The 13,098-nt window shown below is 34.3% G+C and overlaps 1 protein-coding gene across 1 annotated transcript in view; it reads left to right on the top strand.

Annotated features, from left to right (window-relative positions):
• LOC150095679 (calcium-transporting ATPase sarcoplasmic/endoplasmic reticulum type-like) overlaps window positions 1–13,098 on the top strand; it is a 382,896-nt gene that overhangs the window by 209,887 nt on the left and 159,911 nt on the right. Inside the window, 1 exon segment of the mRNA XM_090409696.1 lies at window positions 11,999–12,092. Coding sequence (XP_090265822.1) covers window positions 11,999–12,092 — 94 coding nt within the window.

Here is a 13,098-nt window from a genome sequence, read left to right as displayed (position 1 = left end):
AAAGATATATAGCCCCTGAGTAGTTAAAGGAAACATGAACAGAAAGTTGGTTTCTCTCTACAATGGTTCCGACCATAATAAATGTGGAGGAGGTTTATGGTATATTAACCTTGAGGGTTCTTTAGTTTAATTAAAATAATTTGGATCAGAGATATTTGTTGAAAGTTTTTTCACTTTGTTATTAAGTAAAGTATACTTTCCCAGAGATTCTTGTTAGAACCCTTCCATAATGCATAGCAACATACAAATCTGAAAGAAAGGGTGCTTTGCATTATGGGATACTTCACATACAAACTTTTTTTTGCTTACACTTGGATAAATGATTCAGCATGAATATAATTTCTTGATAAATATAATCTAATTTTCCAAGAGAAAAGCTGTGCTGTTCAAAAATGCTTCAGTTACATGATGTAAACAGGATGTTACGTGGAGCACTGCATAGTCTGTATTAAGTTGTAAGGCTGCAGAGAATTGAAGGAGATACATGAGGATGGTTTGATGTAAAATCAAGTGTGCACATTATCGTCACTGTTATTTATGGATTCTTATGAAGGAAAGTGGCATTCAGCCTGATATCAAAATTGGAGATATTCAACTCAGCTCTTTATGCAGATGAAAGAAATTCAGTACAAATCTGCAAGATTCCATATCCTAATCGAATAACTTCTGTAATATTCTTTAATGGATTTGGTATAAGAATTAACAAATAAAAGAGAGACTAAAAAATAGGCAGGAACATTGAAATCTGCATCCTAAATAGAGAAGATGGAGAATGAGTAAAACATTTCAGCTGGCTGTTTTGAGCACAATTTTTATGCTCATGGAAATAGACAATTTATTTGGAATATGAGAGAAATAAGCTAAAACAGTATGGCAATAAAGACAATGTTTGTTATGGATTTAAGAGCTGGGTTAAAAATAAAACAGTTGATCAAAGACTTGTAACTGCAGATATGAGAATTCTCAGAGGAATTAAAAGAGTGAACAAATGGTATTAATGGCAAAATCACACTAAAAATGAAGATATTAGAAAGGAACTTGTCATTGCTAGCATTCGTTGTGTAAGCACGTCTTATCTGTGGTGGTCACTTAACAGAATGGAAAGGAAAGGCTTAGCAAAACAAGTACTTGTTGCCATGATGGCAGGAAGAAGGCTCAGAGGATAACCAACATCTAGGTCAATTGATATGCTAAGAAGTTTCTTTTGAAGAATGAAATATAAAATCTGACACTATTGGAGACCTGATAGATATAATATGGAGGAAAATTGTTGATACTATGTTAGTAATGATGTAAATTTTTCATGTAGTACTTTCATATCTTGTACATTCCTCTGAGTTTACATATCAGGAATTTGATGATTGATGATGGTAGAAATATTTTGAAAAACTAGTAGAAAACAATAGATAATGACAATGGTAGCTGGATTTCTGTTCACAACATGATTTCATTATTACTAATATGATGTTTCAATTTAAAGAGGTAAAAAAATTTACTTGGAGAGAAAGCACAAGAATTAAGTCACAATGACTGCCTTATTCTTGGTAGTATATTCATTCTAGTTCTGAGTAGAAGAGAGCATGTGGAGATTTGAAATGGAAGTGTGTTAACCATTTAGTTTTGAATGGGGTAAAAAATGAATTTTATTTTGAAAAAGAAAAAAGTGGAGTGATTAAGGGTCAAAGCTATATGACGGAGGGGAGAACCAACAAGGGTTTCTGACCTAATGTCCAATCCTCACCTTCTCGTACTACACCCCGTTAGGTATCTACCTGGATACTGAACGAACGAGGATGGGTTGGCAATTTGGGATTTAGCCGACCAAATTGTATTCTTATTGGCTTAACCAAAATATAGAATGATGGTGCAACATAACAGAATTTCATACTGGCTGGGATGTCGCCCGGTTAAACAAAGGCCCCAGTTGTTTTTGCCAGGGATTCCAGGACAAACAGCGAAATGTCAGCTACTCGAACAAATCTTGCAACCCACCCCCAACTCAACATCACCAGAGTTCAAGATCGGTACTATCAACATAAGAAGCCTGAATGGCAAAGAAATGGAGCTAGCTGAGGAATTGGATAAGTACCAGATCGACATAATAGGGATGACTGGGGGAAAAAAGGCAAACACTGGTGAGATCTTTCTGAGCAATAAATACAAAATGTTATATTCAGGCAATGACAATCAAGGAAAAGGAGTAGCCATAAGTATTCAACACTAAATACAAGGCTAATCTTCTTGAATGGCAGGCAGTCAGAAGTAGAGTGACGTAGACAAATATGAGAATGGAGAACTGCACAATGAGACTTATTTGTGCCTATGGTCCCACAGAAGGTTCTACTAAAGTAGAAGTAGAGGAATTTTTTGAGACTTTAGAGGAAGCAACTGACACAATGAAATAGGAAAAGTTGGTCCTTGTTGGGGATTTATTTAAATAGCAGAATAGGAAATGATTGTCAGACATACAAAAATATTTTGGGAAAATTTGGAGAAAAGAGCAAAGCTAATAATAATGGCAAATACCTGTTGGATTTCTGCTCAGGACATGGACTGGTTATTACTAACACAATGTTCCAACATCATCATCATCATCAAATTCCTGGCATGTACCCTCAAGGGGTGTACAGGATATGACAGTACTACATGAAAAAATTACATCATTACTAACTTCCTATCTACAATTTTCCTCCAAATCAGTCTGTTACTTGTCAAGACTCCAACATTATCAGATCTTATATTTCTATCGTCTAAGGCACTTTGTACCGTATCAATCCACCTATATCTTGGTCTTCCTCTGGGTCGTTTTCCTACTCTACTATTTAGATCCCCAACAAGGACTAACTTTTCCTTTTTCATTGTGTCAGTTGCTTTTTCTAAAGCCTCAAAAAATTCCTCCACTTCTACCTTAGTAGAGCCTTCTGTGGGACCATAGGCACAAATAAGTCTCATTGTCCAGTTCCCCATTCTCATATTTGCCCACATTACTCTACTTGAGACTGACTGCCATTCAAGAAGATTAGCCTCGTATTTTGTGTTGAATACTATGGCTACTCCTTCTTTTCCTTGATTGTTATTGCCTGAATATAACATTTTGTATTTATTGCTCAGAAAGATCTCACCAGTTTTGGTCTTTTTTGTTTCAGTCACCCCTATTATGTCGATCTGGAACTTATCTAATTCCTCAGCTAGCTCCATTTCTTTGCCATTCAGGCTTCTTACGTTGATAGTACCGATCTTTAACTCTGGTGATGTTGAGTTGGGGTTTGTTTTCAGATTTGTTCCAGTAGCTGACTTTTCGCTGTTCGCCCTGGTTCCCTGGCGAAAACAACGGGGGCCTTGTTTAACCGGGCGACGCCCCAGCCGGCATGAAATTTTGTCATGTTGTACCATCATTTTTTATTTTGGTTTAACCAATAAGAATACAATTTGGTCGGCTAAATCCCAAATTGCCAGCCCATCCTCGTTCGTTCAGTATCAAAGTAGATACCCAACAGGGTGCACCACGAGAAGGTGAGGATTGGACATTAGGTCAGAAGCCCTGGTCGGTTCTCCGCATTCCTTTAAAGGCTATGTGGAGGTCTCCTCTCAGTTATACAGCTTTGACCCGTGCACAAATTCACATGGAGAGAAGAGGCAAGGAATAAGAAAAGTCTCATTGACTATGTTATTGTTGATAGTGATATTTTCTCCCTGGTGCAGGACACCAGAGTGTACAGAGGATTTGAAATTGGAAGTGATCACTATTTAGTTTTGAGCAGGATAAAATTGAATTTCTTATTGAAAAGAAGAACATGTAAGAAAGTTTTAAAGCGAATAAAAGTTGAGCAGTTCTCAGATATGAACTGTAGACTAAAATACACAAATATTATTCAAGAAAAGATGAGAGTTTGAGAACAGGAACAAAACCTTGGAGATTCATTGGCAAGCCCTGAATAAAATGATTCATTCAGCCAGAGAGGCATGTGGTGAGGTTGTGTGCAAGGATAGAAAAATCAGAACTCCATGGCAGATACAGGAAATTAAAGAGGCAGTGAAGGAAAAGAAGAAAGCATATCAAAAGTTCCTGGCAAATAAGTCAGCTTGTGCTCTTAGAGAATACAGAGACAAGTGTAAGAAAGCTAAACACTGTGTAAAACTGGCTCTCTTCCCATGAAACAAAATAAAAATTAAACACGTTTTTGTAAACAGAAAATTGGAATAGAAATATAAAATTATGAAAATACAGAATTTGTTTAAATTGATTTCCTGCCTTTCATGTCAAATTAATTGGCAAGCTTAAATTAATGTCACTTGATTAAAATCTTCATAATAAACTAAACATGTGCTGTCTATATACTGCAGATATTTGTCAGCTCTAATTACAAATAGGAAGAGAGCAGAAGTGATGACTAATAAACAACATTAGTCAGCCTAAAGGAATGGAAAAAGTGATACATAGCTACTGTTAATGTTACCTTCCTACATTAGACAGAAATCCAGTCATGTACAGTTTGCATAGATTAATACTGTTGTCTTAGAAATGTAAATTAAAGAAAGTTCAAAATATACAGTATTCTGTAATTTGAAGTTTAAGTGAAAGCTATTAAATGTGTTTATGTGGCAGCTGTTTGTCTTGTGTTTGAAAGACTATGATTTAAAAAAAAAGAAAAAAAAGAAAAATTATTTTAATGTGTTTGATTTGAATTGTCAGGTTTTAATTGTAAAAACCTAAATTTTTACATTTTGCACTGTGGGGGGATTAGTTTTTGTTAATTTTATATATAGGAAGTTTTTCTACTTGGTTATATTATAAATTAAAGGTACCAAGAAATTACGTTTGGTCTGAAAAGTTCTCAGCTTAACAATGAAAAAGCAAATTTATAATGTTTAAATTATTTTTATTTTTCAACATAATCTCCCTTAAGATTCATACATTTATTCCAGCGATGCTCCAGCACCATTGTCCCGTCCCTGTAGTGGTTCTCAGTAAGATCTGCAAAATACAAGTGATTTGAATACCTCTTGATTTGAAGAAAAACGCTGACCAGCAAGGGAGCGTTATAGTTTTAGAAAGAGATAGAAGTCAGAGGGAGCCATATCTGGGGAAAGAATAGGGTAGATGTTCCAACAGTTCATACTGCATAACCCTTCATTTTCCCATTGGCAAAACACCTTTGTGGGCAGGTGCATTGTCCTGATGAAAGATGATTTTTTCCTTCTGCAAAACGGGTCTTTTCTCATGAATTTTTTCGTCTAGTTAGGTTAAAAGATCAGAATAATATTCCCCAGTTACTGTTTTGCCCTTTTCAAGATAATTTAGCATCTCAAAGCACTGGTGCCATGACCTTTCCTGCTGATGGAACAGATTTGTCTTCTTTGGCACTTAACAACCAGCTTCTGTCCACTGTTTTCACTGCTTGTTTGGATTCTGGTGTGTAAAGTCTCATCCATAGTAATAAATCAATGCACAATCTTGTTAAAACTCTCTAAGGACTGTTCAGAGATTTTCATGTGAGTGCGTTTTTGATCTGATGTGAGCAAGTGCAGCACCCATCTTGTGCAAAGGTTTTTCATATGCAATTCTTCATGCAAAATATACCTACATGTTCTTTTGAAATGCCTATAGTCTCAGCAATTTCATGCACTTTGACTTGCCAGTCATCCAATACTATATCATGCACTTGATCAATGATTTTTGGTGTTACACTTTTTGGATGTCCTTCACGTGGATCATCTTCAAGGCTGGTACAGCCATTTTGACTGCTGTTTGGATTCTGGTGTGTAATGGTCAATCCAAGTCTCATCATAGTAATAAATCGATGCACAAAATCAGTTTTATTCTTGTTAAAGCGCTTCAGAGATTTTCATGCCAGTGCTTTTTTTTTAATATGCTGTGAGCGAATGCGGCACCCAATTTGGCAAAACTTTTTCATTTGCAATTCTTCATGCAAATATCCTGCACATTTGCATGCCTATAGTCTCAGCCTTTTGAAATGCCTATAGTCTCAGCAATTTCATTCACTTTGACTTGCCAGTCTTCTAATACTATATCGTGTACTTGATCCATGATTTCTGGTGTTATTACACTTTTTGGACGTTCATCACATGGATCATCTTCAAGGCGGATACAGCCATGTTTAAACTCGGCAGCACATTTCTTCATCATCATCATCATCATCAAATTCCTGCCATGTACCCTCAAGGGGTGTACAGGATATGACAGTACTACATGAAAAAATTACATCATTACTAACTTCCTATCTACAATTTTCCTCCAAATCAGTCTGTTACTTGTCAAGACTCCAACATTATCAGATCTTATATTTCTATCGTCTAAGGCACTTTGTACCGTATCAATCCACCTATATCTTGGTCTTCCTCTGGGTCGTTTTCCTGCCAACCTGGCAGAGAACACTTGTTTTGCTAATCTTTCCTCTCCCATTCTATTTAAGTGACCATACCATCTAAGATTAGCTCTGCTAACGCATTCCTGGATGCTGACATTGTCAAGTTCTTTCCTAATATCCTCATTTTTAATATGATATTGCCATTGATGCCATCTGTTCACGCCTCTAATCTTTCTCAGGACTCTCATATCTGCGGTCTCTAGTCTTTGGTCAAGTGTTTTACTTCTGACCCAGCTCTCAGATCCATAAGTTAAAATTGGTTTGAACACAGTCTTGTATACAGCTAATTTAGTGTTCCGACTAATTTCTTTCTTATTCCATATGAATTTATTCAATTGACTTCCCACGATACCAGCTTTGCTGATTCTGTTGTCTATTTCTATATTTAGTTTACCATCTTCAGTAAAAATTGTGCCTAAGTAGCTGAAATGTTTTACTTGTTCCACAGGCTCTCCATTCACAACACAGTTGACATTTTCAATGATTCTGCCTATTTTCATTGTCTTTGTCTTTTTATTGCTGACCTTCATACCATATCTATTACAACAGATATTCAATTTAGTCAGAGAATCTTGCAGACTTGTAGCGGATTTATTTAGAAGTATAACATCATCCGCATAAAGCAAAGAGCTGACATTAACATCTCCAATTTTGATATCAGGTTTAATACCACATTCCTTCATAATGTGATCCATATAGATAATGAACATTTCTTAATTGTCAAAAATGAAGGAGAAGAGTGCCCATAAACTTGTATGAACTTTGAATGAATTTCTTTCGGCATTCTTTTACTAAGAATTTTATAATAGCATGATACTCAATTTTATCCATTTCAAGGGATACAGACAACACTTTTGCTTCAGACAGTTGTATAAAACAAACTACTTGATAGAATGACTTGAAATTTCACATGGAAGCTTATGACAGATATACCAACTTAGAAAAAAAAAATCTTGTTGATAGTGTTGCCATCTATGGTCGAGAACTTTTCAGACCACCCTCGTATATACTTGTTTAATCCTTTATCCAAGTAAGAAAACAAGTTTGTGTAGTCTGGGTAGTGACCCTTCCCATAGTTATAGTAACTAAGTGGAAAAACTTTCAAGAACATTCTTTAATCCTGAGCATTTTAATAATAAGGTGTGGCATCTTTTGGCTACTCATATATGAAAATATGACTTCTGCATTACTTCAACCTTAGTATCACCTCTGGGTCTGGATAGTAACCCTTTCCATAATGCATAGCATTATACATCCGCAATGAGATGTGACTTGGATAAAGTCACATCTCATTACACTTGGTTAAGGATTAAATCAAGTATATAATTTCTTGTTATCTTTAATTTATAATTTTCTATATGTTTATTTATATAGTCTGGAAACCCTGCTTTAGAGACCAAACATGGAACTTTTTCAGCCACTTCAGGCTGAAAGGCCACACCCAATAGGTTATGGGTTTGAATCCTGCTGCTGGTAAGAATGTTTGTGGTTGTCTCTAAATGGGAGATGAATTTTATTGCCCAGTGTGAGACCACTGCCTTACTTATTGGAGGCCCGAAGTGGCTTAAAAAAAAGTTCCATGTTTGATCTCTAGAGCAGAATTTCTGGACTGTAAAAAAGTAAATGAAAAATACAAAAAATAAATAAAACAAAATAAAATTCATAGAAAGTGTGTGTTGTGGGGGGGGGGGGGGGGGGTTGATCCTTAGCTTTACTCCAGTACAAAAATGTACTATATGTTTTTGATGAATATGTAGAATTTTTTTGCCAAAAAAACAAATCTGACAAATGAAACTGGCACTCGATTTAAATAGGTCATGATAATATAGATAGTTAAACCAACTAGTTTTGCCACATATGTTAGTGAGTTATGAAGAACAACAGAAATACAATAAGTGGTAAACATGAACTATTACATAACTAAAACTGAACATGTAGGAACCGTTACACAAAAGTAAAAAAAAAACAAACACATGTAGCATGGATGCTGGCACGGATCAGTCATTGTTCAGTAGGTATGCATGATAGTCAGCAGAAAAGTTAGTCTGATATGTGGAAAGATCTAATAAGTGACTTCCAAATACAGCAATCCCTCAATTAATGCATCTCAGATTATTTTCAATTAGTGCATCATTTTTCTTCTATTACCCAAATGCAGTTAGTGTGTGCATCTTAAAAATAAATGTTGCAGATTTTAAAAATTTTCTATCTATAAATTTTTTTATTGCTAACTATTTAAAAAAAAAAATCAGTTATCAGGATGAAATTTACAAAGTTATTTTTTAATGGTATACAGTACACTATGTTCCAAATTTATGTCATCTGCTAATTACATAGCATTTTCCTAATCACATCTCGTGCCTCCTTTGCAATTGTTTTCCTTACTTTTTTTATTTTAAAGTATTTTCCCAACCTTTAATCATGAGTAAAAGAATTTGTGAGCAAAAAAAAGTGGAAGTGTGAAAAAGATTCGAAAAGTAATCTCATTGGAATAAAATCTTGAAGTAAATGAATAAAGAAAATAAACTATATATAAAGAAAAATGAACAAAGATGATAATAAAGAAAGATGAACAAAGTGAGTCCAGAGCAAAGATAGGACAAGAACACAAATTGGGTGAATCAACTATAAGAGCAATTTTAAGTAAAGCTGCTGAATACAAAGAGAAAGGTAAGGCTATTTCAAGTTCATCATGCATGCGGACCACTCGAAATAAAAGTATTATAATGATTGAATCAGAAAGACTTTTTTCTACATGGATTGAAGATTGTACCAAAAAACAGACAACACTAAGCACTGACCTTATTAAATCTATCAATGTTGGAAAAGAATAATTTCATGCTAGTGCTTGGTGGTTTGAGCATTTCAAAAAGAGAAATAGCCTACATAATGTTCAAATCACATGCGAATCTGCAAGTGCAGATAAGGAGGTGGCCATAAATTACTGTCAGTTTTATGAAAATAAAGAAACAGAATGCCTGCCAAACTACATTAGCTCAATTCTTTGTTAAGAAGTAGAATAATTAATTTATATTCTGAATATGTTTTGTCTTTCAGCTTCATGGTTTTCCTTAAACTAGGCTCTGACATATACTATCCTAATTCTTTTATAAAAGAAATTTGAGGAATGAATTATACTTTTTCCCATAAGTTATTATATTTGATTAGTGCATTTTCAATTAATACGCCCATTTTAAAGAATGAATTAGGCACGTTAATCAAGGGATTGCTGTATCACATAAAATTATTCCTTGGTTTCTATTGGATGTGCCGTGTGAGTGGATAACCATCATAGCCTCTTTGATATTGCAGACACTGTTGTCTTCAATGTAAGGCATGGAGCTCTTGTCCTCCCATTCAATAGTGTGGTGAATTTAGAAGTGGAAAGCTGGGCATGGGCTGTCTTCTCTGTTATTATTAACATCTCCAATATTCTCTTTTTGTCTAATATCCAAACTTCTAGATGTTTGTCCTATGTAAGCAAGGCCACAAAAATTGTAAACTCCAGGATGTTTGTTAAAAGGGTTGTGGTCCTTACATGAATGTAACAGAGTTCATTTAGTACGTAGGCTTGAAAGCCACTCTCATGTCATGGGATTTCAGGAGATTGGTGATTTTGAGAGAAAGTTTGCAGTAGTTATCATTTGTCATGTACTATAGGTTTGTAAATAACCTTTCGTCGTTTGGAGCAACATAAAAAAATTTTTTTTTTTAAAGCAGTGTTAATTTAACAGTTAACACGTATAGATTGATACTGTTTCTTTAGAAATGTATATTAAAGAAATTTTGAAAGCTTATGCCAGCTTAAGCTGATGTAACCTTTCAAAATTTAAACATTGATTCTAGATTTTTATGATTTCATGCTCTTCTTTTTTTCTATTATTCTTTGCTTTTTTTTTTTTTTTTTCATGTTATCATTTTGTGGGCTTTATGTATGTATGGTTGTTACTTTATATATGATTTCCCACAATTTAACTTTATCCTTTATTCTTCATCTATCCCAGAAGTAGAGTAAACAAATTCATCCATTTCACCTTGCATGTATTCCAAACATAGACCAGGGTTTCCCAAATTGTGTTCCATGATATCAGTGACCAAGCCATGTATTTTTAAGCATGGAAGTAATTTGGGAATAGAATACCACTGTTTATGACTGGTCATAAAAATTGCCTGCAAGCCAATTACAACAATGGGTGGCGTATCCTCTGTTCTCAGAACTGAAGGAAATAATATCTGCGTTGCAAATGTCAGTGATCAAGCCGCATATTTTTAAACATGGAAATATTCATGGATTTTCATTAATTTTCACACATCAAAATCTTTCAACATTCGGGAAAGAGAATACCACTGTTTATGACCATCATAAAAATTGCCTGCAAGCCAATTACAACAATGAGCAGCGTATCCTGCATTCTCAAAACTGAATGAAATAACATCTGTGTTGCAAATGTTACTGACCAATCAGCAAGGAAGTATAAAGAAAATTTTTCCACAGAAAATGAAGATCAAGGAAGTCTGTATCCGGGCTCTCAAATCTAGTAATACTGAATACTTTCTTTGCAAGTTCGTGATTGTTGGGTGAAAGTGCTTGTTTTCAAAACTGTAGTGCCGTGATTTTTTTAAAAGTAATAGGCCTACAGATTTAAATTTTAATATGAATAAGAGGCAAGGGACTTTGTTTAATTTTGGTGTTAAGAAATCTCTTATTGAAGGTGTTTGTGACGCAACAGATAGTGATTCATCCACTTCCAGCCTACAAAGCAATCTCCAGGATGTACAAAAGGAGGTGAAAACTACCAGCACACAGGAGAAAAAGTCTGCATTCACTCTTAAGTACTTATAATAATATAAATTTTTGGTGATCAGAATGGGATATGTCAATGAAAATCAGCACAAATTAATTTAATGATGTTGGCCTGAGGAAACTACAATATGCTACAAGATTTCATTAGTCCAGTGATTGATAACTGATTTAAATGTAATTTTATATTTGTCAACATGTCTCAACACTATACATAAGTGTATAGTTCGCCCACCGATTAGAAATCCTTCAACACTTCTGCGCATGTCAGAAAAAGGAGAATCCATTCCGATAATAGGGTAATCAGTCTGTATTGTGGGATGAGTTGTTTATTATTACAGGTCGGAAAATTAACTTCTCTTTTATGATTATTGTAGTTAATTATGTTGCTTGTATAACAGTGGAAAATTTTACCTATAAAGCATGTGATTTCGCATGTTGGTGACCAATTCGTACGTCCTTCATTTCTTTCTCCCCTTCAGCATGAATCGACTATTCTTGGCAAGACGCCAAGCAGAGACCTACAAACGGTGGGCAAACTATACTAATACTTTTTATGATTATGCCATAATTAATTATTAATACATTACAAAATAACCAAGGTGTTCCATGAAAATTTCAGGATTTGTGAAGTGTTCTGTCATAGGAATAATCTGGGAAACACTGACATAGACCATAATGAATGTTTCGGTGCCATGTGACAATGAAGGAAAGACATTTATTGTTCGTTACTATAATTTTTTTATACTTTTAATAACATTACTATAAGTATTCAAGTTTTAAAACTAATGAAAATATCAATTTTTAGGGTGCTGTATACTACTTTAAAATTGCTGTTGCTTTAGCTGTTGCTGCCATTCCTGAGGGCCTCCCTGCTGTTATCACAACTTGCTTGGCATTAGGTAATTAGTTTATTTGGAATGGTAAATCTGTTAAGATTTAGTAAATATGTTGATTTTTAAATTTCTTTGCAGTATGTTTTAAGAAATATATGCTTTGTAGATTACAAAATGGTTAAGTTACAAGATGTGAATGAGAAACCCAATACTGTGAATCAAATGTATCATATGCAATATACGATGCTAAGCATTTTTTTTTTTTTTTAAATAGCATAGTACAAAATTTTTCATTTTCAAAATTATAAATGATAATCTACCAGTAAAATGATAACAAACATTCGTTTCTTGGACAATATCTGGCAGAACTATTAGGATGCCATTGATAGCTAAATGTAATAACTACATTACTAGTATTCTCAAAGCTTTTCGTTTAGATACACACACCATTGTTTTTTTTGTGACGTGATGTATGACATACCAGCACCTGTATTAATAGTGACACATGATGTACAGATGCAGTATTGTTTTAATTTGCAACTTTCCTGCTAGTAAAAGAATGCATACTAGCATCTATTTTTTAACAAATATATATATATTCATTCATAATTCATTTTACTCAGTTGGAAATATTATTAAAATGCTTTAATGACTAATACCGAGAGATAAAAAGATGACATGGTATATTTGAAAAGATTTTACTAGTTTCGTTGAATTGATCAATTTCAGGTATCACAATCAAAGAAACATATAAAGAACTACAGAGACGTAAATCTGCATTAACAGAAGTACAAAAAGACAGTAGCGTGTTTAAAAACAAAATGCGAGCTTGAGTTCCAAATAAACGTAGACTACGCAGTGTCGCAAGTGCACCAATACTGAACAGAGGCAATGTGTGCATCAGAGAGATTGAAACTTAGGTTATTGTTGATATGAAAAGAATCTAGAGAAATTTCTCTAGATTCGACAATCTTTCTCTCGAGCTCATCATAGCACACATGGATGTTAGAAGTTTGAGTCCGGTTCACAATGTGTTGGCAGCCTTCGTCTGAGTTAACTGAAAAAAGAACGT

This window comes from Typopeltis vanoorti, chromosome 20, assembly GCF_054136105.1.
Source record: "Typopeltis vanoorti isolate ZY-2024b chromosome 20, IOZ_Tvanoo_1.0, whole genome shotgun sequence".
In the NCBI taxonomy this organism is placed as follows: Eukaryota; Metazoa; Arthropoda; class Arachnida; order Uropygi; family Thelyphonidae; genus Typopeltis; species Typopeltis vanoorti.
The sequence above is the reverse complement of the archived record's forward strand: the minus strand, read 5'-3'. Positions and strand labels throughout refer to the sequence as shown.